General features: G+C 41.3%; 4 protein-coding genes across 6 annotated transcripts; all 4 read right to left on the bottom strand.

The window, feature by feature from the left end:
- Nucleotides 1–2,047: 2,047 nt before the first annotated feature.
- Nucleotides 2,048–3,990, bottom strand: LOC104453740 (7-deoxyloganetin glucosyltransferase). The gene is made up of 2 exons (XM_010068358.3): nt 3,408–3,990; nt 2,048–3,105 (listed from the first exon to the last, which is right to left on the bottom strand). Exons 1-2 carry the CDS (start codon nt 3,931–3,933, stop codon nt 2,177–2,179), a joined length of 1,455 nt encoding a protein of 484 aa, XP_010066660.2. The 5' UTR covers nt 3,934–3,990; the 3' UTR covers nt 2,048–2,176.
- A 7,698-nt stretch (nt 3,991–11,688) lies between these two features.
- LOC104453741 (7-deoxyloganetin glucosyltransferase) lies at nt 11,689–13,694 on the bottom strand. Its single transcript, XM_018859756.2, has 2 exons — nt 13,086–13,694; nt 11,689–12,793 (listed from the first exon to the last, which is right to left on the bottom strand). Exons 1-2 carry the CDS (start codon nt 13,609–13,611, stop codon nt 11,865–11,867), a joined length of 1,455 nt encoding a protein of 484 aa, XP_018715301.2. The 5' UTR covers nt 13,612–13,694; the 3' UTR covers nt 11,689–11,864.
- A 4,084-nt stretch (nt 13,695–17,778) lies between these two features.
- On the bottom strand, nt 17,779–18,651 carry LOC104453738. The gene is made up of 2 exons (XM_010068357.3): nt 18,506–18,651; nt 17,779–18,228 (listed from the first exon to the last, which is right to left on the bottom strand). Exons 1-2 carry the CDS (start codon nt 18,621–18,623, stop codon nt 17,933–17,935), a joined length of 414 nt encoding a protein of 137 aa, XP_010066659.2. The 5' UTR covers nt 18,624–18,651; the 3' UTR covers nt 17,779–17,932.
- Nucleotides 18,652–22,126: 3,475 nt separating this feature from the next.
- On the bottom strand, nt 22,127–26,967 carry LOC104453737 (repressor of RNA polymerase III transcription MAF1 homolog). 3 transcript variants are annotated; one of them, XM_018859704.2, is made up of 13 exons: nt 26,784–26,967; nt 26,056–26,149; nt 25,935–25,978; nt 25,417–25,489; nt 25,263–25,333; nt 25,113–25,162; nt 24,047–24,120; nt 23,899–23,961; nt 23,461–23,548; nt 22,954–23,016; nt 22,803–22,882; nt 22,647–22,718; nt 22,127–22,566 (listed from the first exon to the last, which is right to left on the bottom strand). In XM_018859704.2, exons 4-13 carry the CDS (start codon nt 25,446–25,448, stop codon nt 22,485–22,487), a joined length of 675 nt encoding a protein of 224 aa, XP_018715249.2. In that variant the 5' UTR covers nt 25,449–25,489; nt 25,935–25,978; nt 26,056–26,149; nt 26,784–26,967; the 3' UTR covers nt 22,127–22,484. The 3 variants fall into 3 exon arrangements, with proteins under 3 accessions (XP_018715249.2, XP_010066658.2, XP_010066657.2); XM_010068356.3 differs by having other exon boundaries at nt 25,935–26,149; XM_010068355.3 differs by lacking the exons at nt 25,935–25,978; nt 26,056–26,149 and having other exon boundaries at nt 26,784–26,966.
- Between the last annotated feature and the right edge of the window lie 599 nt (nt 26,968–27,566).

The raw sequence follows: 27,566 nt of genomic DNA, 5'->3' as shown, positions 1-27,566 counted from the left end.
AACAGCTTTGCTTATCATGTTCTCAGTACACCATTCTAATGGGAGACCGAAGACTTGCACCCAGAAAGCACAACTAGAAAAGTCATAACAATATAGTGGTGTATTGGGTATCCACGGCTTAAAAATTACCAAATGACTAGAAAAAGCCAAGGCCCACCATCCAGTACCCACTGTTTCTCTCCATCAGACTTAAATTTCGCAACATACAGACCCACTTCCCTTTGGGATATCTCTACTTGGTTAGTTCGCCAAGCTCGCTTCAAAGTATTATGGAAAGCTTGGAAATTAATAGAGGGATTGGATAGTATTTTACCTACTAAAGTTAATTTGCATTCCTCAATTTTCACAGGCGACGGCTCATCCTCCCAAACCTCGATAGCTTGCTTGGAGCAGAGACGGCCCAACCTGTTGCATAGGGCAGCGAGGCGTGAAGATTCCTCCTGGTCGTTGGGGTCCATGGGGTCAATCAACAAAGAAAAAGGGAAGAAGGGCAAGACATGCAAAAAAAGGTGCGGAACAGGTGATCCATTAGCACCCAAAAAGAGATGCAATTAGCAAGAGGGATCTCCAAGCTGGCCTATTGAATCCAAACTGGCCTATTGAAACCATGCAGAAGTTGAAATTGGAAAATAACAAAGGGCGGAGCAACTAAGTCACTTGGATTGGGAAAACGAAAGAGGTTGAAAGCTGGCCATGGCAATTGGAAGGAAAAAAGGATGGAAGATAGGGGAATTGAAACAATGATGAAACCCCGTACCCATTCTGAGTGAAATCTGGGAATTGAACACTGGTAATCAACAAATTGAAATAGGGGTGGGATGGGAAAACAGGGTAGATGACAAACAGTGGACAGAAAGAAGATGGGATAGCATTGGGGATATTAGGGTTTGGGAAAATAAACTATCATTAAGGTAGGAGAGACTCTGCATTTCGAGAGGTTTTTTGTCTAGTTATAGTTGTCCAGTGATGAATAGTAGACTTGCGGCTTTGGAACTGGAAGCAGCCTTCTAAAGAAATAGTCGTTGTTGGGGAATCGTATACTTTGTTGAAATGGGCTGAAGATCTCGGATGGCAATAGTACATCCATAGAGATCTTATCAAGAACCTCCAGCAAGTGTCCTAAGGTTGCCGGAACTTGTATCGTTCTCTATGACAGTGCAACTTTAAAAGGCTTTTGCTGTATGCTGTACTCTTCTGAAAACTGTCCGAGATTAATCGAGTGAGGAAGGGAATGTTTCTGGGATAAATGAATATATCAAATGATATTTTCGTAGTTGTATATGCATTATTGCTGATTTTGGGTGTCGCGCCTGTCTTGGGTTTTTTAAGAATTTAGTAGCCATTGTTGAAAAATGTAGCGTGAATCCAATGTGAAAAGCCAGAAAATTCTGGAAAGGTTCAGATTGATCCTAGAATTCTCATTACTAGAAGCTTCGGTGTGTTTGTGACCGATGGAGAGAAGTCTTCCGCTCATCTTTATTGCAGTTCATGCCTCAATCAAATGTCATCCCCACCAGGCCTTTCCTGTTGGTGCTTGAAACTAATTTTCAGGAAGCAGAAAGATGCTCATTTCCACCTTCTCTTTTGCACGTAATTGTTACATTTTCTCAATTGATCGACCACATTGACCAAAAGATGCAGACTGCAGATTTTCTTAATGCATTTTCTAGGCCCTATTATTTACATGAAATCCTAGTATGCTCGGTCATCTATTTACTGAGATGGTCGATCCAAGGTGTTACAGAAAGAGGAGTGTCTTATTTCAAGTCCACTTAGCCAAGGGGGAGAATTGTTAGGAAAATAATGCTCATGAGTATGAGCCTTCAGATTTTTCCAGGTCTCATGGGCACCCTTTGACTTTCACCATGAAATACACAACAAATCCATGACTGTCATTGAAGATGAATTTTCACCAGGAGAAAAGCATGCCTATAGATATCTTTGAAGTTATGACTAAGCATGAAGAGGAGAAGATGGGTGTAGGAAAGACAGCTCGTCTTGTCGGGAACAAGTTCATAAGATAGACGAATTAAGTAGTGCATGCAAACCTCTTGAAACACACATGATGCGAATATATAATTTCATTACAGTAATCCGTAAACAAAGTATAATGCTGTTGTGAACAAAGAAATGCCTGTGGTGGCAGTGTTGCACTAACATATGTCCGATGCTGTATTTAAGTCAGAAGTTCATTCAACAGCTTGTCAAAGTTTATGGACGATGACCCATTCGGTTCTGTTGCTTCCTGTGCTAATTTCTTCCACTCCGCGATTCTTTCCTTCATTTGTTTTCCCTTGTTTCCTTCCATCAAATCCCTCACTAGCCTTTCCACTTCCTCTCTCTTGACCACACCTGATAACTCCAAACCAATCTCCCATTTACGACAAGCGTAAGTGCAGTTTGTCCTCTGGTCCCCAAAAGATGGCCAACAAATCATTGGGACTCCTGAAGACACACTCTCGATTACAGAGTTCCATCCACAATGTGTCAAGAACGCTCCGGTGGACAAGTGGTTGAGAACTGCCTCTTGTGGACACCAATCTGCGTACATACTCCTTCCTTCTGTTTCTTCAAGGAATTCCCGGGGAAGAACTGCTGAATCCCCACTTACAAGGTCAGGCCTAATTATCCACAAGAATGGGTGTTCGCTGTTGGCCAGTCCCATTGCAAACTCAATAAGCTCTTCTCTTGTCAAGACAGCTATGCTGCCGAAATTAACGTATAGAACTGACTTCGGTTCCTTTGAGTCGAGCCATCGAAGACACTCTGTATCTTCTGTCCACAGATTGCAGTCAATAGATTTGAGTGGGCTCTCTTCCTGCACTAGTTTGTTGACTAGTAACGAGAGTGGGCCAATTGCATAGACGCGAGGAAACATTGATGATAAAGCATTAAGCACTTCTGACTCAAGGGCATCAAAGGTGTGGAAAATCATTGCTGAGGCTGTATTTGCTCTCTCAGTGACATCCATCATAAAATTGAACAAGATATCATCAGGATCCGTGGTACGAAGGAAGGTTGGCAGGTCCCATAATCTGATGTCCTTCATTCCTGGAATCCAATCGATTACTGTATCCAAATGGCCGTTTGTTAAGTAGCTGGTATCTGCAACACACGGGATATTCTCAGTCTTTCATATATAGCGTATTACACCATAGAAAATCTCTCTCTCTCTCTCTTTTTTTCTTTTTTTTTAACGAGGAGGTAGTTTTAGGTCAGTAGACCTCGGGCTCAAGAAATACCCCGGTGACCTAGGACTGGTAAGAAACGAGCCAAACCACAGGTGGGTGGGATCGGAATTGTTTGTACCAGATGTTCTGGGTGGTCATACATAAGCCATACGCATAATCCACACACACGTCCGCTGCTTAATCACTGAGTCTACTCACAGGATTCAAAACTTGTACCTTTTAATGGAGCAAGGCCCTTTTCCTGAAGAGTCCGGTATTGTTTGAATCCCATGAAGGCGCAGGCAGGGACTGTCCACAACTGTATGATAGGGATGCCGAATTCTTGAGCAGCTTCATTGGTGGCGAATGACATGGCTCCATCCGAGAAAATGCAAGTGACCGGAGGGACATCCGAGTTTGATGCAGAGTGGTTGAGATTGGAGATGAGATCAGAAAATGGAGCAGACATGTTCTTTCTGACAGCATCGCATAGAGCCATGAGGTCTTGGCTTGAGTCTGCATCCGAGGGAGGAAGGCCGTCGGTGATGGTCAGGAACTGAAAGCCACGGAAGCCATCGAGGGCTCGAGGTCCCCTCGACTTCAGTAGGCGTCGATGGTTGTATTCTGTGTTCACGAAGGATATGTTGAAACCTTTTGTATTCAGCAGCTTTGCCAGTTTTAGCATTGCTCCCATATGGCTTTGGTACGGAGCTGAGATACAAACGGCATGGCTTCTCTTAGCTGAGGCTAATCTAGTGTCCATCTCTCTCTCTGTCTCTCTCTCTCTGGTGACACTCAAACCAGAACCTAGGGGATAGGAAAGCTGATATGAATGGTCAGTTTTATATTTCATATGAGGGGGAAGATGTACTTGTTGGAAATTACGATCCAAAGTCCAAGGGAGTGTTAGAGTAATTAAACATTAAGTCATGCATCTAGTAAAGTTCTACACGCCTCCGCATGCGGCTGCCCTATTAAAGTAAGATACTTTTCTCGTCACATGCGACCGTTTTGAATGATCGAGAGGCAAACCTCCACAAAAGACAAGCGTGAGCTTTCAATTGGATTTTCCAACGTAAGAAAGATTGATGACGGTTGGTTCCTTTTCACTGAATGGTAGATGAAACCGTTAGTTGTCATCGCAGTCATAATGCTACGCCGGCTTTTGGAAACAAATGACACTATGGAGAGAAGTCAGCCCCCGAGTTTTCCGACCTGACCTACCTTTGGAACCTACTTTCTATCCCATAATAGCCGTCCGGCGAGATAAAAAATAATTGTGGCTTTGGACTTAGCTGAAAGCAGCTTCCTAAAACGGTTGCTATTAATGAACAATTGGCATATACTCTGTTGAAATCGGCCAAAAGATCCAGGATGGGAACAGTGTATCTAGAGAAATCTTACCAAGAACCAAGAAAAAGTGTCAAAAAAGTCATAAATTTATCGTTTTATGCTAACTTAATTATAAACCTTTTGATGTAGTATCAATTTACTCCTTTAAGCTAATTTTGGTTGGATATTTTTGACGTGGACACCAGTTTGTCTATGTAGCATGACCAACGCCGACGTGAACAACTTTTAATAATATTTTACTATTTTTCTGAATTATTTTTTTAATACTTTTTCCCCTTTCTTTTTCCTTTTTGGTTCTTTCCCTTCCTTCTTCATCCCGGTCATTGAATCAGACGAGGGCAAGCCTTGCCGGCCCAACACGTGGTCGCCCTCGTGGCCTCTAGCGACGGCTCAAGCCTCACCCAGCCATGGCGAGGCTTGCCCTCATCTACCCTTGGCTCTAGTTAATCACTAGAAAATCGGCTGAAGGAAGAAGGAAGGGAAGAAAAAGAAGAAGAAGAAGAAGAAGGAAACGGAAAGAAAAAAAAAAAAATTCAAAAAACTATTGAAATATTATTAAAAATTGTCCATATCAATTGGCTATGCCATGCAAGCCGATTGGCATTCATGTCAGTAATATCCAGCCAAAATTAATTGGAATGACTTAATTGATACTATGTCAATAGGTCTAGGACTAACTTGACACCAATACTTACGCTCTTCTCTCAAAAAGTGAATAGGAATGCTCCAAGCTTACCGGTACCTTATATACTTTTTTCATATATTGCAACTGTAATATTTGGTAGCAGTGCTGTTTCCAAGGGTGTCGTGGATTAATGTAGGGTCCTAAAATCAACTCTCGCGTTTGCGTGAAATCAGGAGAATGCCGGCTCATCCAAAGGTGCATGCAGGGTCCAAAGGTGTCCCAGAAGAGGAGTGTCTGAGTGCTCGTCTTCTCAGCCGAGTGGAGAGTTGCTTGGAGAACGCTCATAAGCATGAGCTTGCAGAATTCATCACCAGGACGGTGGTGGATTCTGACCAATTTGCCGAGTAGCTCGAGAGAGTTTCGTACTCCATTTTCTCTTGGTAAATTCAAGGGGTCTCAACCAGTGGAGCCGAGGATTCATGTACCCTGAAATTGTAAAAGACAGCAGCGACTCTTCCTTGGGAATTTGTGCAGATTCATTCACTTGAGACTGCCCAATGATGATGCTTTCAATCACTTTCCAAGATGGCGCAACTTGTTAGCACTAAGGATGAGCTGTTCCTGGTCCTGAGACGATGTCCATGTGTTGTCCGAAAATCTTATTACCAGACGTTCTTTGGAGGCAACTTTTGTCTGTTATAGGCTTTGGACTAGCTGAAAGCAGCTTTCTAAAGAAATAGTTGTTATTGGGGAATCATATACTTTGTTGAAATGGGCCGAAGATCTAGGATGGCAATAGTACATCCATAGAGATCTTATCAAGAATCTGGAGCAAGTGTCCCAAGGTTGCCGGAACTTGTTTCATTCTTTATGACAGTGCAACTTTAAAATGCTTTTGCTGTCTGCTGTACTCTTCTGAAACCTGTTCAAGATTAATCGAGCGAGGAAGGGAACGTTTCTGGGATAAATGAATGTATTGGATGATATTTTCGTAGTATTAACATTAATGCTGATTTTGGGTGTTGCACCTGTCTAAGGTTTAGTTTAAGAACTTTGTAGCCATTGTCGAAAAATGTAAAGTGAATCCAATGTAAAAACCAGAAAATTCTGGAATCGTTCAGATTGATCCTAGAATTCTCATTACTAGAATCTTCGGTGTGCTTGTGACCGATGGAAAGAAGTCTTCTATTCATGTTTATTGCAGTTCAAGTCTCAATCAAACGTCATCCCCACCAGGCCTACGATGCAGAAAGATACTCATTTCCACATTCTCTTTGGCCCCAGTTTACACGTAGTTCTTGCATTTTCTCAGTCGATTGACCACATTAGCCAAAAGATGATGCAAACTACAGATTTTCTTAATGCATTCCAGGCCTTATTATTCACATAAATCATAGTATGCTCGGTGTTGACACCTAAATTTTGTCAACCTTAGACATTCATTTATCGCATAAAAAATTAGGGATTGATTTTTAATCTCTAAAAAATATATATAATTAAATTGCATAACATGTAGTTTTAAGAGCATTTTTATTGCATTTGTATAGAACTGGTGACCTATGGATTTGACTTGATGGTTTTGAACTTAAATTTAGCAAGTTGGACTAAGCCCGCGGTGAAAGGGAATTGACCCAAGCCCATTATTTTCTAATGATCAAAAATTAACTTATAAGAATTTGTGATTTGATATTTTCAGTGATTTGGTGCAGGATTTTTCATATATTCATACAATCTATTCATATATCCTCAGTAAAATGGAGATATTGCAAGCTCATCTTTGCAAGATATGAAATTTGATAAAATCCTATTACAATCTTGAATTTCTAACAATATTTGATAAAATTTGGTAGAGAATATTCATTTTTTTTTTTTTTTTTGCACAATCCAATGTGGAAAGTTATGAAGTGCATACAAAGGAAATCAAATAAGGCAAGAAGAGATGTGGAAAATTTAAAAAAAAATAAAAATTGCATGTAGAGGTACATATTTCGACAATATATTCAGGAGGTTATAGGCAAGCAAAAGTAATCTTCATACATGTTGAGAAAGGTAGTGTGAATCTAGCGTGAAAAAGGAAATAAACTATTCTAGAAAGCTTTAGAGTGCGTTTGGGAAGACTTTTGGAGAAAGTTTTTGGGAAAATATAAAGGCTTTGGGAAAATGTAAAAAGCCTTTGGGAAAATGTAAAAAGCCTTTGAGTTAAAAGGTGTTTTTCAAAATGCAAATTGTGTTTGGTAAATATTATTATAAAGTCTATTGTAATTATCTCTTTGAGTAAAATGGTGTTTGGGAAAATTATAATTGCAAAGCCTTTTGCTATTCAAAAAAAAAAAAAAATTGGCTAGCCAGAACCAGTAGTTGCCCTCGCCGGCGGTCCGGTGAAGTGGAGGAAATCATGCACTGTGACCCACGCGACCTTTGGCCACCTCCGCAACAAGGTCATGGGTTGCCGGAGGTCACAGCGAGGTGGAGGAGGTCGCGCACCACGACCCAGGCGACCTCCGCGATCCAAATATGGTTCGCGGCAAGGTCGTGGGTCGCCGAAGGTTGCAGCGACAGCTCGCCGCGACCCAGGCGACCTCCGCAAACCAGATCTAGGTCGCGGCGAGGTGGCGGAGGTCATGCGCCACGACCTTGGTGGCCTCCGCCACCTCGGCGACCCGGGCACGCGACCTCTGCCACCTCCGCAACCCAAGTGTGCGACTTCCGCCACCTCCGCGACCCAAGCACGCAACCTCCGTCACCTCATCGCGACCCAGATTTGGGTCGTGCAACCGGTCGACGACAGTTGCCGGGGTGCTACGACCATGCTAGCCTTTCTTACCCGTCGTCGACCCATCACAACATCTCACCGGCCTCTCTCTAACGAAGAAGTAGATGAACAGTGCCCGATCATTCCCGAAAATGTTGAAAGCCCAAGGCTGTCTTGGGCTTTCAGCCTTCGGGATGCCAGCATTCCTTGAACGTGAGTTTCATTGGGTGTTCCCAAACACCTAATATTTGGGCAAATGGGCTTTGAACCCCAAAAGGGCTTTGCAAAGTGGTTCTCAAACGCAGTCTTAGGGTGCGTTTGGGAACCCCTTTTCAAGGGGCTTTGGGGAGCTAAAGATGTTTGGGCCAAAGTGGAGGTGTTTAGGTACCATTTTCGAAGGGGCTTACGGGGGAAGTTGGCATTGGCAATCTTTTGAAAGCCCAAGGTAGGTCTAGGGCTGCCTTGGGCTTTCGGCATTCTCGAAGGTCGGAGGTCACTTTGTTCACATGTCTCTTGTTCACTTCTTCTCCGGCGGCGTGGACGAGCTCGAGAGGCGGCGATGGACTTGGCCGAGGTCGGCGGGTCGCGGCGACCATCACCGGCGAGTCGCGCGACCCCGGCGAGTCGCCGCGACCGCTTGCGAGTCCCGGCGACGGCCCGCGAGTCGCGTCGCCGCGACCCAGCTCTGGGTTGCGCGACCTCAGGCGCGACCCAGATCTAGGTTGCCGGAGGTCGCGCGACCTCGCGGCGATGGGCGTGACCCGGATCCGGTCGCCGCGAGGTTGCGCAACCCGGGCGCGACCGCGCGACCCAGTCTGGGTCGTCGGAGGTCGCGCGACCTCGCGGCGGCCGGGCGCGACCCGGATCTGGTCGCCGGAGGTCGCGCGACCTCAAGCGAGACCCGGATCTGGTCGCCGCGAGGTTGCGCGACCTCCGGCGACCGGATCCGGGTCGCGCCGGCTCGCCGCGAGGTCGCGCGACCTCCGACGAAGGGCTGGGGGGTCGTCCGGCCTCGGGCGACCCTCGCCGGAGGTCACCCGACCCTAGGCGGCCCTTGCCGGTCGTCTCCAGGGGCCGCCTGAGGCTGCCGACGGCCGCCTGCCTCTCTCCGGCGAACTCTTTTATTTTATTTTTTTATAGTTTTTTCTTTTTTTATTAATCACCAAGTCTTTTGTAAATGTAGTTTTTCCAAACACTATTTTTCCCAAAGTTACTTCAAAATTGACTTTTAAAGTATAATTTACCAACCACGGTTGCATTTTGGAAAACATTTAACTCGAAGTCTTTGCGTTTTCCAAAGGCTTTCCCCAAAAGTAGTTCCAAACGCACCCTTAGTCCCTCGCCTATACAAACCGCCCGCAAACGGACGAAGAAGGGAGCGGACATTAGATTAAAAAAGGGGAGCTTCTCTTTCGTTTTTTTCAACAGGTCAACAAAGGACTTTGTCCTATCTCTGACAATGTGCAGAAGGAAAAGAAAGGGAGAACGTGAGCAGAAGGGAGAGAAGGAAAGTTAGAGGAAAAGAATAAAAAGGAGAGAAGAAAGAGGTAAAGGTAAGGGGTTCATCTTCTTCAGCCTGTAGCTCCCGACGCTTAGCCCCCGCTGCTTCCATCCTTTCGACGACGCCATCCAAGCTTCTAAGCTACTGCCGCCGCAGCTGCTGCCCCTCCGAGTGCCGCCAGACTTGCTCGTCTCACCCTCGCCTAAGAAGATCAAAGCCATTGGAATCGCTGAGGTCGTGCCCCCGCCCGCGTCCTTCACGTCCAGCGTCGACCTCTCCGCCCACAGCTCTCCAACACCCGCGGTTGCCATTCCTCCAATGCATACACCACCGCTCCTAGCCTCCCAGCGACGAGCTGCTGTTGTTTACCGCGCCACCACTGCTGCCGATGACCAGCCCGACAACGTCGCACCTCCACTCGACGACGCCACCTCTGTCCTAAGCTCGACCGCCTTGACGTCACTTGCTGCCCCGACGTTTGCTGTCCCCGGCAACGCTCCCGACGCCCGTTGTCCACGGTCACGAAGTTGCCGTCCAAACCCCCTATGTCAACCGCTGTTCCTCCTCGTGTCCGAACCGAGTCAATTCTGCAAGCTTTCTATTCTTGTGGGTTCACTGGTCGTGAGCCCGTTGCCGCTGAGCCGATCTTGACGCAAACGGTTGTCCGTGAATCCTTTGCGCCGGTTCGGTATTGGAAGCAAATAATCCAAACAAGGTAATTTTTTATAACCAAATTTCATCTTGATATTATTGCCTAATTGGAATATTTTATGTTAATAGTGATTTTGTTGAGACTTTAGGCATTATCCAATATAATATTATCGACAAAAAGATCACTATAATTACTAATTTGATATGTAAGACTTTTTTTTTTTAGCGCATTGATGATGTTTTAGCTTCAAAATCATTATAATTATTAAATTGATCAGTGAGATTTCAAATTAATTTTTTTAATTATATTGATTTTTTTGGGCATGTTATGATGTTTAGGATTATAATAATTGTTAATTTAATCTGTGAGACAATAGATTATTTTTTTCAATTATTTTAACCCTTTATTTGAATTCTCGACGAATATCTTGAGTGGGTTGGATATAATGCTTATACTTGGAAATTACTTGTTTTGGAAAACACCCAAAAAAATAAAATTGTGTATTAGATAGGATAGTTTCCTAAATTAGGATTTCATGTTTTTTTGGATTATATTGCATGTTAGAATATAAAAAGATTTCTTGATAACATTGCCTAGTTTGAATAGGATTGCATTTTTAGATAATTCTAGAATTGATTAGAATATATTCTAGATAGCATTTTCTTTCATAGATAGGTCCTAAATAATGCTTGCATGTTTATATAATATTGCATCTTTAAAATAGTTTTCTAAGATAGGATAGGGTTTAGGTCAAATTAATCCGTAAACTAGATTAGATAACTATTCATTTTAGATAGTTTAATTAGGATTTTCATTAATTTCGAATTTTAATATAATAAAAAAAAAGAGCTTGTGCATGTCATGTAGGTTAAAATTTCAAGACAAGAGAAAACCCAAAAATAATTGCTTGCTTTGGTGTGTTGAATTCCTTTGGTGCAATTTATTTGATTTATTGAGTCTTCAATAATGTTTGCGCACTCACATGATCAATGATAGTGATTTAGGCTAAAACCAATCTATATTGCCTACAAAGATATTTTTGAAAATAAAATGAATTGTACCGAAAGAACACTAATGAAATTAGTATTATCACCAAGTCTCCGTACCCACAATCTTTAGTTTGTAGGAGTAAAATAATTATCCTGTTATTTTATTTATGTGTCTAATCGACCTACCATAAACTGATTAGTGGCGATTTCTAGATAAAATTCATTTGCGTGCTAAAATCTTGAACTTAAGTCATGAATTGATATGGGCTTAGGAGAATCGAGTTAAATCTAGACTTAGTAGTCTATTAGCCAAACTCTAGGTGGTGCATCCAAGGTTAGGTCGCAACACTCGGTCATCCATTTACTGAGATGGTCGATCCAAGGTGTCATTGAAAGAGGAGTGTCTTATTTCAAGTCTACATAGCCAAGGGGGAGAATTGCTAGGAAAACACTCATGACCATGAGCTTTCAGATTTTTCCAGGTCCCATGAGCTCCCTTTCACTATCACCATGAAATACGCAACAAATCCATGAATGTCATTGAAGATGAAATTTCACCGGGAGAAAAGCATGCCAATAGATATCTTTGAAGTTATGACTAAGCATGAAGAGTAGAAGATGGGTGTAGGAAAGACAGCTCGTCTCGTAGGGAACAAGTTTATAAGATAGATGAATTAAGTAGTGTGTGCAAACCTCTTGAAACACACAGGCTGCGAATATATAATTTCATTACAGTAACCCATAAAGAAAGTATGATGCTGTTGCAAAAAAAGAAATGCCTGTGGTAGCAGTGTTGCACAAACAGACAGTCTGTTGCTGTATTTAAGGTAGAAATTCATTCAACAGCTTGTCAAAGTTAATGGACGATGACCCATTTGGTTCTGTTGCTTCCTGTGCTAATTTCTTCCACTCCGTGATTCTTTCCTTCATTTGTTTTCCCTTGTCTCCTTCCATCAAATCCCTCACTAACCTTTCCACTTCCTCTCTCTTGACCACACCTGATAACTCCAAACCAATCTCCCATTTACTACAAGCGTAAGCGCAGTTTGTGCTCTGGTCCCCAAAAGATGGCCAACAAATCATTGGGACTCCTGAAGACACACTCTCGATTACAGAGTTCCATCCACAGTGTGTCAAGAACCCTCCGGTGGACAAGTGGTTGAGAACTGCCTCTTGTGGACACCAATCTGCGTACATACTCCTTCCTTCTGTTTCTTCAAGGAATTCCCGGGGAAGAACTGCTGAATCCCCACTTACAAGGTCAGGCCTAATTATCCACAAGAATGGGTGTTCGCTGTTGGCCAGTCCCATTGCAAACTCAATAAGCTCTTCTCTTGTCAAGACAGCTATGCTGCCAAAATTAACGTATAGAACCGACTTTGGTTCCTTCGAGTCGAGCCATCGAAGACACTCTGTATCTTCTGTCCACAGATTGCAGTCAATAGATTTGAGGGGGCTCTCTTCCTGCACTAGTTTGTTGACTAGTAACGAGAGTGGGCCAACTGCATAGACGCGAGGAAACATTGATGATAAAGCGTTAAGCACTTCTGATTCAAGGGCATCAAAGGTATGGAAAATCATTGCTGAGGCTGTATTGGCTCTCTCAGTGACATCCATTATAAAATTGAGCAAAATATCATCAGGATCCGTGGTACGAAGGAAGGTTGGCAGGTCCCATAATCTAATGTCCTTCATTCCTGGAATCCAATCGATTACTGTATCCAAATGGCCGTTTGTTAAGTAGCTGGTATCTGCACCACACGTGATATTCTCAGTCTTTTATGTATACCGTATTACAAAAATAAAATCTTTTTTTTTTTTTATATGAAGAAAGTTAGTTTTAGGTCAGTAGACCTCGGACTCAAGAAATACCCCGGTGACTTAGGACCGGTAAGACACGAGCCAAAGCAGGGGTGGTTGCACTCGGAATCGTTAGTACCAGATGTTGTGGGTGGTCATACATAAGCCATGCGCATTAATCACCAAGTCTACTCACAGGGTTAAAAAAAGAAAAGAAAAAACCTATCTTCCTTGTATATGTACCTTTTAATGGAGTGAAGCCCTTTTCCTGAAGAGTCCGGTATTGTTTGTATCCCATGAAGGCGCAGGCGGGGATTGTCCACAACTGTATGATAGGGATGCCGAATTCTTGAGCAGCTTCACTGGTGGCAAATGACATGAATCCATCAGAGAAAATGCAAGTGACTGGAGGAACATCTGAGTTTGATGCGGCGTGGTTGAGATTGGAGATGAGATCAGAAAATGGAGCAGACATGTTATTTCTGACAGCATCACTTAGAGCCATGAGGTTTTGGCTTGAGTCTGCATCCGAGGGAGGAAGGCCATCGGTGATGGTCAGGAACTGAAAGCCATGGAAGCCATCAAGGGCTCGAGGTCCCCTTGATTTCAGTAGGCGTCGATGGTTGTATTCTGTGTTCACGAAGGATATGTCGAAACCTTTTGTATGTAGAAGCTTTGCCAGTTTTAGCATTGCTCCTATATGGCTTTGGTATGGACCTGGGATACAAACGGCATGGCTTCTCTTAGCTGAGGCTAATTGAGTGTCCATCTCTCTCTCTCTCTCTCTCTCTCTCTCTCTCTCTCTGGTGACACTCAAACCAGAACCCAGAGGAAAGAAAAGCTGATATGGATGGTCAGTTTTATATTTCATATGAGGGGGAAGATATAGTTGTTGGAAATTGCAATCCAAAGTCCGAGGGAGTGATATAGTAATTAAACACTAAGTCATGCATCTAGCAAAGTTCTACACGCCTCTGCATATGGCTGCCCTATTAAAGTAGTATACTTTTCTCATCACTGCGATCAGTTTATAAATTGACATGCTATCGTTTTGAATGATCAACAGGCAAACCTCCACAAAAGACAAGCGTGAGTGTTGAATTAGATTTTTCCAACGTAAGAAAGATTGATGACGGTTGGTTCCTTTTCATTGAATGGTAGATGAAACCGTTAGTTGCTATCGCAGTCATAATGCTACCTCGGCTTTTGGAAACAAATGAAAGTGTGGGGAGCCGTCAGTCCACAAGTTTTCCGATCTGACTTATCGTTGGAACCTACTTTCTGTCATGTAATAGCCGTCCAGCGAGATAAAAATTACTCGCGGCTTTGGACTTAGCTGAAAGCAGCTTCCTCAAACGCTTGTTGTCAATGAACAATTGGCATATACTCTGTTGAAATCGGCCAAAAGACCCACGATGGGAACAGTGCATCTACAGAAATCTTATTGAGGAAAAATGTTTAAAAAAATCCTAAGTCTATTACATTTGTGCCAATTTAATTCTAAATGTTTTGAAATCGTGTTAATTTAGTAATTCCAATTAATTTTGGCAAGATATTGCTGACGTAGACGTCGGCCGACTTATGTGACATGACCGACGCAAATATAGACAACTTTTAATAGAGTATATGCCAATTGTTCATCGACAACAAGCTAGAGGAAGAAGGAAGGAAAGGAAAAAAAAGGGTAAAGAAAAAAATAAATTCAAAAAATATTAATATATTATTAAAAATTATCAACATCATCCGGCCATACCACGTAAGTCGGGCGATGTCCACGTCAGCAATATCCGATCAAAATTAGTCAGAATGACTGAATTGACATTAAGTAAAGATGTTTATGAATAAATTGACACAATTATAATAGATTTAAAACTTTTCTTACATTTTTTCTTTCAAGAACTAATGAGGAGTGTTCTAAGCTTACCGGTACCTTATATTGTTTTTTCTTATACTGCAACTGTAATATGCGATAGTAGTGCTGTTTCCCAAGGGTGTAGTGGGTTAATGTAGAGGACTAAAATCAACTCTCGCGTTCATGAAATCGAAGAATGCTTGCTCATCCAAAGGTTCATGCAGGGTCCACAGGTGTCCCGGAAGAGGAGTGTATGAGTGCTCGTCTTCTTAGCCAAGCCGACGGTTGCTTGGAGATTGCTTATAAACATGAGCCTGCAGATTTCATCACCAATGATGATGGCGCAATGTAAAAGATAGCAGCACCTCTTCTTCCGTGAGAATTTGTGCAGATTTCACTTGAGACTGCCCGACGAAGATGCTTTCAATCGCTTTCCAAAGATGGCGCAACTCGTTAGCACGTGTCGCAAAGAGACTAGGTGAGAAAAGAAGACTACAGAGAATGATGGGACCTATGGAAATGAAAAGATATGGGGAAAATTATTTAAAAACTCATAAACCTATTATAAGTGTGTCAATTCAATTATTTTTCTTTTTTTGTTAATTCAGTGCTAGATTTTTTTACAATTGTATTAGTTCAGTCCATCTACCCAATTTTGGGTGGCCAACGCTGACATAGATATCGGCCAATATGACATGAATAATTTTTAATAATTTTTTAATTTTTTTTAATTTTTTCTTTTCTTTTTTTTTTTTCTTTTCTTCCTTCTTTGGTTTTTATCCCCACAGTGGCCGGTGAGCCTAGAGAGAAAAAAAAAAACAAAGAAGGAAGAAAGAAAAAAAGAAATGGAAAAATAAAAATAATAAATCCAAAAAATAAAATATTATTAAAATTTGTCCATGTTAAAATCAGCGCTAATTAAAATTGGTTGAATGGATTGATTTAGTATAATTGCAAAAATTTTAAGATTGAATTGGCATAATTGCAATAGGATTAGGATTTTTTTAATAATTCTCCCAAAGATACAATGTGCACTTGTTGCCAATTAGGACGGTGTTTATTTGGCTTTAGTTTAAATTATAAATGTCTCTTTAAAAGAACAATTGCTTCATCTTTTGCAAATTTTTATTCACCTTTCTCGCCAACGCCTCAAATTGATAACATATTATGTGAAATTGCCAACTATTTTTGCGCTATTTACTAATTTTTCTCCGACTAAATTTTCAACTATAGTTTTATGTGACCGACTCTCATTTTCGTTTATACAAAATTTTAATATGTTTCTTTTCAATTTATCTGTCGTTTCATTGAGTTACCACTTTAATTTAATAATCTTATTAGGGAGAGCCGGTTTAAAATCGGGAACCGGCTTGGAACAAGAGATAAGAGGCAGCTTTACGAATTGTAAGTTTTGTTGTCTGGTGGTGAGGATGTGGACTGGGAGTGGCGTGAGTTTAAATATGGGCCTAGGGCCTTTTTTTTTTTTTTTTTTTTTTTTAGTTTTAGACTGTTAATCTGTTATTTAATAGAACGATTTATTTTCACTAATGTGCTGATAGGTTTCAAAGCCGGTTCAAAACCGACTCTACCCCCAAAGAGTCGTCTTGGTTAGTTTGGTCATCGGGTAGAACCAACGAGGCAACGAGTTCAAGGCTCAAAACCGGGAAATGAACTGAATCTTAATATATGATTTGTTTTCGAGGTTTTTAATATATGAATCTACAAAATTCTCTCAGGAATTGATTTCGAACTAGAATGGCTAAGTTGATTTTAGCTGGTTCTTAGGTTGAACCTGGAACATTGCTGCCTTATAACTTATTTAGACAAAAGTCATTAGTAATATTTGATATATTAACATTTTATTTACACTCATCAACATTTATAGAAATTTACCAACACGCAAACAAATCATTATATTTTGGTGCAAAAAAGTGGAATCATTCGATAAACTTGCACGAGACGGCTAAAAAAGAACGTTCTTCCTTATATATATATATATAAGAAAACTCTTGGTTTGAAACAAGGAAGGACATTTAGGCTGCGTTTGTTTGTATTTCTTTTTTTGTTTTTAAACACTTTTTCTGTTTTTTTGTTCTTTTGTTCAGGAACAAAAAAGAAAAAGAAACAAGAAACACAAATTTTGTGTTTCTTGTTTCAAACACAAATCGAAACACTTTTGAAATTTTTCTTCCTTTTCTTCTTATTTTCTTTCTTTTCTTCTTTTGGCCGGTCGCCGGCCTCGGCCATGGCCGGCGACCGCCAACGAGGGCCGGCGGCCTCGCCCAGCACGGTGAGGCTCGCCGCCCCGGCGAGGCCGAGCTCGCCCGGCCCGGCGAGATGTCGACGCGTCGGGCCGGGCGAGCTCGATCTCGCCCAGATCCGGCGAGGCCGAGCTCACCCGGCGGCCGGCGAGGCTCGGCCTCGCCAAGCCACCGCCAGTCGGCGTCGCCTAGCGGTGGCCCGGCGAGGCCGAGCCTCGCCGGCCCCGCTGGCGAGGCCGCCGGCCCTCGTCGCCGGTCGCTGGCCATGGCGAGGCCGGCGACCGGCCAAAAGAAGAAAAAAAGAAAAATAAGAAAAAATATAAAAATAAAAGAAATAAAAAAATTATACAAATTTACCAAACGTGTTTCTATTTATTTTTTGTTCCCGGAACAAGTTTACCAAACGCGTTTTTTTGTTCAGAAATTGTTCCCAGGAACAGAAACATTTTTTTTATTTATGTTCCCTGGAACAATTTTTAAACAGAAACGCAAACAAACGCACCCTTAATGATTCTTATGACTTGCAAAGAAAGTTGATTAAATTGCGAGTTCTTATACAGCCTACCATTAGTAGAAAAACCATGTCACTTTCAACGAGCGGTGGTGACAAACTACCTTGAATCATATAACTTACACAGTTTTTGGCAGTGATGTGTAATTAACTCATTGATCATAGATGTACTCAAGAGCTATACTGCTATCTACAGTATGTGAAAATATTTCCACTGCCAATAAATGAAATTCAAACTCGATTCCCAATTCTTTCTTTCTTTAAATTGAAGTTGTGCTAATTCTTTCAAGCTGAGAAGTCAACACCTTGAAGTTAAAGAGAGATCACCATGCGTGAAGTGCTGGCCACTTTATTTACTTTGTTCCTCGGCTCTTTCCTTCTACCAGATCAAAACCTTCTTGATAGTGCATTGAAGAAGGAGACAGAGAGGAAGAAGAAGCAGCAGCTTAAGCTTTGCACAAGAGCACTAGTAGTTCAGATGAAGTAGAAACCACACAAGGCAAATGCATAAAGAACCACTAAGCAAGACGAGCCCTAGTGAACTACTTGCTAGAATCATCAACTCCATTGCTTCCGCTAGCATCACCTTCTTCTTCCTTTTCTTGTTCACTATCCGATTATCATAGCCATGGACATGAGGAGGATAGTTCCAGCCGCTTTGGTGGCCCCGTGGACAATCTTTTGGTCTCTCCCTCTGCCTTACTTCGTCTATCCGCCGTCTTAGAACGTCCAAGTTCGCGTCCACCATATTCGCTGCCTTTCCTGTCGAACCAAAAGATTATTTACAGATTAATCGCATAAGAAACATAAGACAGTAATCCTAAGCCATCTACATGCGAAGACTTGTCTTGTATTTCCTTAATGATGATTATGGCAGGATGAATCACAGAGAGATCAAGGGAGGTTTTCAATGTTTTACTGATTCAATAACCAAATTTCTTGCCCCGAAAATTTATCAAATGTTATGCTTGATAGGACAAAGCCCTTGGAATCACGATTGATATAATAATGGCCATTTTACCAGAGAATATGAACCTACCTTCGTCTTTAAAGCTTCGCGATATCACTCTCGGGTACGTGATCGATGTCTTACGCCTGCAAGTGCGAACCGGGCCTTTCACTCTGCAAAAGCTTGGTGGAGACGATGAACAGGCCATTGTGTGGTGCTTACTTTGAGGGGCTTGTAAGTCTTCATATTCAACTCCTCTCACTTGGCCCCTTTACTTATTTATAATAAAGAGATGAGGTTAATCAGAAGCTGTCGTATTGGACAGATGTACACTTGTACACCTGTGCACTTGTCCTAAGATACTTGCATATTAGTACATCATATGTATATATTATCACTTTTTTATACGTTCATAAGGTCTTTTTACTTCATCCTTCGTGCATATACAATGTATCTGCTTCTGATAATTTATTAAACCGCACATAGGCTTAACAGTTTGACTTTCTATAAGAAATGCAAAAGTCATGCACTTAAGTTACAACACACGGTGATATTTTTCGTCATGGGATTAGACTAATGATTAGAGTCGCAGGATTTATTCTATTTCGTTGAACAGAACTATAAGAATATACCCACTACATGAAATTAAGCATAAAACCAACCTTAAGTTTTGTCAACACCTCGTTGAGACACCTGAATGTGCGCTCGATACGTTCCCTATTCTAGATCCTGCGCTTGTACTGTTGTCCTAGGATACATGGATACATACTACATCATGCATGAACTTTACAGCACAGTGATATCAACTCGAGTTATCGTTAAGGCATCATGTCTGATATATTGATCCTTATATGATAAGATTATTGATTAGAGCCGCCAGATTTTATGCTTTTAAGTCGAATAGAAATATGAAGATAAATCCAATACATCAATATGAACATCGAATTAAGCTTAAGTAATGTTTTTTTTTTTTTTGGTAAGGTTTTTTTTGTTTTTTTGGTAAGGAAGCTTAAGTAATGTTAAAACCTTCTTAAAACCCTTAAATGTGTGCTTAATATATTTCTTACTCTAGATATTTTTAATGCGCAAGCTTTACCCGGTGATGTGCTTTCGATGGTTATTCTGGCAAATTTATAATTCTTATGCATATATTATTTAGTATAGATAGTTTCTATCTTAGGTTTTACCCAGTTTCTAATCCTTATCATATATGGTTTGTGAATATACAAATTCTAGCTAAAACTTTAATTAGCGATTTGCTTTTGATGGGCATTTTGACATATATAATTGTTACGCCTATATTGTTTTTATTCAGGGTGATATTCTAATCTAAACGTTTAGGTTATCATTGCGTTACAAAGAAGTAGTTTGGCTCAGAATAATCAGCATTAGCGAAAGAGATGGAACGGTCGTTGTCGGAATCTCTTCTCTCTCTCTCTCTCTCTCTCTCTCTCTCTCTCTCTCTCAGTGAAGATTAGTTCAAGGGATTGACTCTGAACATATACGTTAATTGTTAATTACTACGCCTAATCTTTGATTAAACTCTCCAACCGTTTATTGAAAAGATCCAAAAGGCGTTGAACATCACTATATTGTTAGGTCCCCGACCTATGCGCTTTGTCCTTTAGTTGGTTAACCAGAATAGAGGACTTGATTAACCCATTTAGCGGATGTATGTAATCTCTCCTTTTCAAGTCATGGCGTGCAAGATTTAAACTAATGATTAGCAGCACATAACGACTCAGACAGAAGAAATAAGGTGAGCTTGTTGTCTAACGTGCACATGATAACAAATAGGGTCGAGCCTCGCCCTTCTTGTCATAACATGATCCATGATGCACGTGATATCGTTTCACTATGTGTTTCTGGTAAGTTATCATCAATTTAAGAGGTACATTAGTTGTGAAAATGGCTAATAAAAAAGAAATGTGAAATGAGTTTATTATCTACTTGTGAGATGATGTTGTTGATTCTTTGCTTAACCGTATCTTATGAGTATCTCCATCTAGCTACAAAAAGATGGACATAACCATACTAAGTCCCTACACTTAGGAAACATATTCCGCATGAATTATTCTTCCAAATTTATTCAGATGTCACGAGAAAAAATTAGATTCTCTGTCTCTCTTTCCAATCATACAAAACTTGATATTTTAAGTTTTAGTGATGTGTCGTGCCTAACTTTACATTAGTCGAAATTATTGGACATTCACCAAAACAGAGGAAAGAAGCAAAAAATCCAGGGGGAATTCGATCATAGGTAATTTGAGGATCGGTGAGATAGCTTAAAGATTTTGATTAAAATTTTTAACAAAGTGACAAGGACAAGTTCATGTGGATCCGGGATAACTAGTCATAAGAAGGCAAATGGCGATGGAGTGGTTGGTGTTTATAAAAACAATAAAGAAACCTCAGTAATGTGATTTGGCCACGTATCCTTGGGACAATTTGACTCCTGGCTTCTTGGGTAGCGAGACACGTCTGTCACATAACAGAGGAACAGTGCAATCCGCTGCTGGCAAGTGTTGATTTTGTGAATATCGTGCACAAAAGCTTCAAAATCTAATGGTGACCCATGCGTGAATACTCTTGATGAATCTCACGTTGCTTGCATTTTTCCATGTACAACGCGAATGATCTATGCCGAGTCGAGGATACCAGTGATCCGCAGCACTACATCTCTTTATATCGACCATCAGCTCATTTTTAGAGCACAGTAATATCTAGATTTTTAGTCGATTCGTGCCAGGTTGATTACTAGTTTATGGTTTCGGACAAATCCATGTGCTCATGACGATTTGCATGGAGGACTTGGCATTAAGACTGACAAACTCCGATTATTCAAGTTTTTCCCCGGATAAACGCCAGCTGAGTCTGCTCCAAGTGCCGATCTTTGCGAGCTCCAGAGGAGAGGAGAAGTGATGCAAGTCACCACCACGTGTCGAGACGCGTGGTGCTAACTAGAGCTCTAGTCCTAATCACGGGGATGAATGATGGATGCACTTTGCCAGCTTTTTGTCTTTATAAAAAGAAACCCACGTAGTACCAATGTCCAAACGTTACGCTACAGCTGGAGAGAGAGAGAGAGAGAGAGAGAGATGTTAGTCATCTCGACATGATTAATATTTTCTGTGATTTTTTAAATTTGTTCAATCATGAGAGGATAAACAAGTGTACCATTATCGGAGTACCGTTTGCGTTATAACTTTAGTAACAGATGATGGAGTTAGGCATATTTTTTTTAAAAGGGGTCGATTCAATGATGGCCACCTTTAAGGGACAAAACAATTGGACGAGACTTATATGCTTTATACTATATCAGGATTTTGACTTCGAAGCCTTTTTCCAGAATTTTATCTTCACAATTATTAGATTTAAATTGTCCATGAGATCGTTCAGAACGCGCTTTCCAGGAGTAAGTGTGACTTGCATGAGCGATGGCCACGAAAGTCGAAACCTACACCAAAAGATAAACATCGAGAATGGGATTTGTATGGCAAGGAGGACCAGAGGAAAATTAGGCGTGATGACTCGATCTATTCTCAATAAGGGCTCACAGAGTCCGATGGGTTCCGTCAAATTTTACGTAACTCCATATAGGAAACTATTGGAGTAATCCTTCCGGGCAGAAAGTATTTCAATGAGATTATCAACACCACATGACGACATGATACCACCTATCCCTTTCAATAACGCTAAAAGAACCCGAAATTAGACTCAGGACACTCGTCAACCACCAAACCACATTTCAAAAACAGCCATGGTGATGACCATGTCAGAGTCCGAACATAGGAGAATAAACCGGGGCACACCTTCCAGAATCTTCCTTTTTTCCTTGTTCCGCCAAAGCCGCTTAACAGAAACTCCAGATATCAGCAAGTCTTCAAGCATTACAACTTTTTACACGCATAAAACCCATTGAAATGACATCAGCAACTGCACGCTGAAAAGCTAGATCAACTAGACCTACTATTGAGCTCTCTGAAAAAGCTTCACGCCAGACATGTACAGCCGGAGGTCTACAAGTCTCTACTCTGGACAGAATACACATATCAACTAGGCGTTGTATTTACATGTCCATGTCATCGAAGATTTCCTCATCTTCACCATAGCCTAATTCATTTGGAAGCAGTCCCTCCACCACCAAGTTGCTGCCAAGGCAATGGCGAAAACATATAAGTTTCATCAAGGGAAGGAATGACATGACTAAACTAAAACTTAACACACCCACCTTAAGCACAAAAATCGGAAGCTAACAATGCGCTTCAGTTTCCGATTATAGAAGAAGAAACTGAAAGACCATCTGAAGGGGCCCAAAAAAGAGAGTTAATGATTAACATAATGGAAACCACTTGCACAAGTGAGGCGAAAGTGAACAGACAATTACATTGCTCCTCTCTCTGAAAACGGGTCTGCATCTGAATTGGGATTATAGCTGTATATTTCGCATTCGGATAGCTTAACAACCTGCATGGCTATGAGTTAGGGAAAGAAACACTTGCTGACGGAACATGCAGCTATATTCTTGCAAAATTCACCTCATCCAGAGCCTCTTTTAAGGTTTCAAGAAGGGAACCATCACCATTTGCCTCCACCCATTCCTGGAAATTAACAGCTAAACATTACAACTTCATTGATATCAAATACAAGTAACAAAAGGTGGAAATAGTACACTTTTGTGGGATAAAAAATTTATGGAATAAGCAGGAGAACTCAGAAGGGTAAAGAACCTCAAACCGAGTTTCTCCTCCTCATCCATAGCTAATGTAGATAGAAAAACCAGAACCTCTTGACATTAAAGAAGATCCTCTGCTCTCATTAGTAGCGATAAACAATAACAAAAGCAATGACAGTAATAAATCGATTACAATTAACTACATGTAAATTCCATAGAGAAGATTTCTCGAAATCACTGGAACTTGCAACAAGAATGACGAGGAAAAGGAAGAAAATGGAATGACAGGTGACACCACACTTTTGCATGTCAAATTGATAAAAACCAACGTTAATTCAGATATGAGTAAACCAAGTTCACAAGGAATTACCTTGGATGCTTCAAACATGTACATATCAAAGATCTGCTTAAAACTGTCCCAGCTTTCCTCAGTAAAGAACTGATGAGCTTTCACCACACTGGAAAACCAACAGACAGGTAATCCTAATACCATTGCTAGAACATGAATTGCTAGAATCAATATCCTAATAAAGACTCTGCTTAGTCATGTGATAACCAAACGTCATTGGGTTACGAGTTGATTGTGAGAGAAGCAATATCAGCTTGGGAAATGGAGAGACTTGAACTCTCAGCTCCTCCTAGAGCAACAGTTCTCTGAACTGTCTGTCAACCTTTGACAACACTCCCAACATGATCACGAAAGGATTATACAACGGGTTGCCATGTCGCCTAGTCAGCTGACGAAGACATTACCCATAATCCTTCCTTCTATTGCAGTTACAAAATAGAAACGAACATACAGATGTACCTGAAGTCGTAATCTGGATACATGTGATACAGCGTAAGAACCAGATAGATCAATGTCTTTCGGCTGCATTGACCATAAGCAAAAATCCAGTCAAACAAACATAACAAGTGAAAACCCCATATATGTGAAGCCAAGAACTCTTTTGCACCTGGATCTGCTCAACAAGTGATCGACTGGCGAAGAAGAGTCAGTGTCTGAAGATCTTCCGAGATAATCAAGAATCTGAAATTGAATAGGAAAAATTTCAAATATGAGACATAAATTGTAAAACAAGATCCAGCACGACATATGCATACAAAATACCAAAGGCCTCTGTCCACCTAAAGAGAGACAAGGGAATTGGGGTTGGGAGTGAGAAAGTAAGGCCCAACCTGAGACGATGAACGAAAAGCACACAAAACAGTACTTGTATGGTGATAACCAGTCCACTTATACAGGTCTTAAATATCTTGATGCATTTTTTAGCATTTTTTTTAATCCTAATCAGTGAAACGTGGGGAAGTACATAGCATTGGGAATGAAATTTATTTTGTTAGGATTGTGGGAATGAAATTTTAATATCTTCAACAAAATAAATTGGTACTAAGAACATATTTCATCCAATATATTTCTACAATTCCAAATGTTAAAGATAACTACACGAGCACAATTTACTCTAAGCTTTGCAATTTAATTATGTAACTAAAGAGCTAGCAAGATTCTCCAGAGGATTCATCTCACAATAGTACCAGAAAAAACATCGACAACAGATAGGTATAGTTATACACTACTATAACATGTCCCAACTTGTCGAAATTCTCTATTTTTTTAGAAATGATGAGTCGGTGTATCGTTATCATGTCATGTCATGTCGCGTGTCGCCTGTTGGTGTGGGTGCTACTTAGATACTAGTAGCAATGATTAGCCAATATGAACATTTCTCATTAAAAGGTTGTTTACTATAATCTTCTCAGGTGCAATTACATGAACTTTCACCATGCACGCTGTTCAATCTACTGCATCTGGATTAGAAAAAAGTCGAAACATATTGGGATAACAAGACCAGACTGGCATAGAAACTCGGCTGTTAATTAAAATTGAAATTGATCCCATCTGTATGTCAAATGTTATATGGGAGAAAAGGAGGAAGAATATATAGCCAACAAAGCAATTCCTTTCAACAATTATAAAGTCCTATTCAAATTAAACGACATCTTGAATTAACCTGAACTTACCTCATGCTCCAAACTGAGGGAAAGTTTTTTATCTGTTCCTGTATGCTTGCCTACAATGAACAGCACGGGAGGTCACAGTCAATTAAAATGAAGCAAACCACAAAAAAGAAAAAAAGAAAAACAGAAAAAAAGAAAGCAAATCATGCGTACAGGAGTAAGCTTCAAGGCACCCTTTGATGGTACATTCGCCAAGACTCAAATTATCCAAAAAATCATTTATTCTGCAATATTTCGATTGGGAAGCTTCACTTCAACCATTCCAGAAAAGCTGCTGAGATTCTGAAAATACTACCTAGGAGATTACCGTTCCAGAGGAGTGTATTCTAGGAACTTCATTGTGCAGGTAGTATGATGAGTTCAACAGCCTTCTCAAGGTCCTGTCAGACAATTAAAGCTTAGTAATAAAAAAACAAAAAAAAAAAAAAAAAAAAAAAAAAATAAAGAAAATAAAATAAAAATAAAAATAAAAATAAACATAAAAATAAAAAAGCTGAGTAATTAATTGGATATGGTTACAGCTCAATGTTACTCTTCTATATAAATTCCGGAGGAGAAAATCAAGGAAAAAATGATAGCACATTTGATAAAAAAGATTCCTAGCCAACTAAAAGAAGGAGACCGAGCACAACAATTCTCCTAGCCAAATGGAAGGAGGAGATCAAGCAATCCTCACGAAGATTTTACCTCTCCATCATGTCATAGTCAGAGTTGCTAAATTCACACAAGATATTCCCGATAATTAATATTATCATCTCGAATGCATGCACATTGAGCAAACAATACCCTCATTTTAGTGGAAACAGTAAAGCAGGCAGCAATTACCATGATGAAAAGGGGAAAATGGCGTCCAAGTTGCCGCTTCCAATCTAAAATGATACATTAGGCGTTTACGCACATTTCACCAAACAGGTCAAATATAGTTTACATCGATCATTAGACCTACTAAAGCATAAGTGTTCTCTCCAAAATTCTCCCAATTGCCAATTGATAAAAACATTTCCTTCTCTGTTCAGCTCGTCTTCTTGGTTTCATTTAACCTGCAGGTATAGCCATCTGTTTAGAGCTCTATCTGGGCGACTCAAAACTCAACGACGAGCGCGTTTCGGCACCTACAGCAACGATTTCAACTCCGACACTTAAAATCAAGAAGTCCAAATCAGTCCTGACACACAGCGAATACCTATCCACCAGCTCAGTCGCGTCCACAGCGCTTAAAGCTGCAAGTACAAAAGCACACGCGAGTCCTGCCTCCCGTGAGAAGAAACATCGCAAGGTCAATGCTAAACACCGCGGGAACTCCATACAACAGCTACACACATCTCCTCCGCACCATTAACCACCAAGCCAATGAGAACAATCCGACGCCGCGCCTAGCAACCTAAGCGCAGAGTCCGCTCCTCGGCTCAAACACCCTAGCCGCATTCCCAGCCCCGTCTCACAAAGCCAGAAAACCTCACGACTAGTCACCCGACCAACCCGACCAACCCGACCAAAACCTAGCGAGGCGAAGGGAAAACAGCCGAATTCCGGCAGAAACCCGCGACGAGACGCGGGAACACAGGGCGACCGCCGCGGGGACGGGCGGTTTCGGCGGCAACAGCAGATCGGAAGCGGCAGCAGAAGAGAGAGAAGCGAGCGAGGCAGGAATGAGGGATTGGAGACCGAACTTACCTCCGGCGATCGTGGCCGGCGAGACGGAGCGCCGAGACGGAGGTGCGATTACGCGGAACGGGCGGGCGGATGGGATCGACGGGCTTCTCTTCTGGCTTCGGTGTTTGAGGTTGGGAGGGAATCGGGGGCATCGAGGATGGAACCCTAATTGGAATATTCTGAACTGGAAGCCTCCGCTCTGTAATGATTAATTGATGATCCGACTGCGGTTGGGTGGGCGCTTTCGTGGAAATGGACCGGTTCCGGATCAGGTCGGATCGGATCGGATCGGGTCAACTTGGGCGGGCGGTTCGGTCATCAATCACGACGATTTCGGAATCCTTTTTTTTATTTTCCCGCGGAAAAGCTTAACGCTAAGTAAAAAAAAAAAAAAAAAAAAATCGATAATTCTAAAGTGTTGGATATTGTTTACTTAGGGCATGTTTGTTTTCACTTCTTTTTTCTGTTTAAAAACAGTTTTTTTGTTTTTTTGTCCCTGAGAACAAAAAAGGAATAGAAACGCGTTTGTTTGCGTTTTTTTTTTCCAAATCTACTTTTTTTGTTAAACACATCCGAATGCAAATGTTAAACAAAAAAATTTAGGAACACTTTTCTCTCTCTTCCATTTTCTTTCTCTTTTTTCTTCTTCTTTTCTTCTTCTTTTTTCTTTCTTTTTCTTTGGCCTGGCCGTCGGCCGTCGAGGGCCGAGCGACCTTGCCGGCGTCACCTTGCGAGGCCGAGCGTCGCCGGCCGGCGAGGCCGAGCGTCGCCGGCCCCCGGCGAGGCTCAACCTTGCCTTGGTCG

Source organism: Eucalyptus grandis, chromosome 6 (assembly GCF_016545825.1).
Source record: "Eucalyptus grandis isolate ANBG69807.140 chromosome 6, ASM1654582v1, whole genome shotgun sequence".
In the NCBI taxonomy this organism is placed as follows: domain Eukaryota; kingdom Viridiplantae; phylum Streptophyta; class Magnoliopsida; order Myrtales; family Myrtaceae; genus Eucalyptus; species Eucalyptus grandis.
The sequence above is the reverse complement of the archived record's forward strand: the minus strand, read 5'-3'. Positions and strand labels throughout refer to the sequence as shown.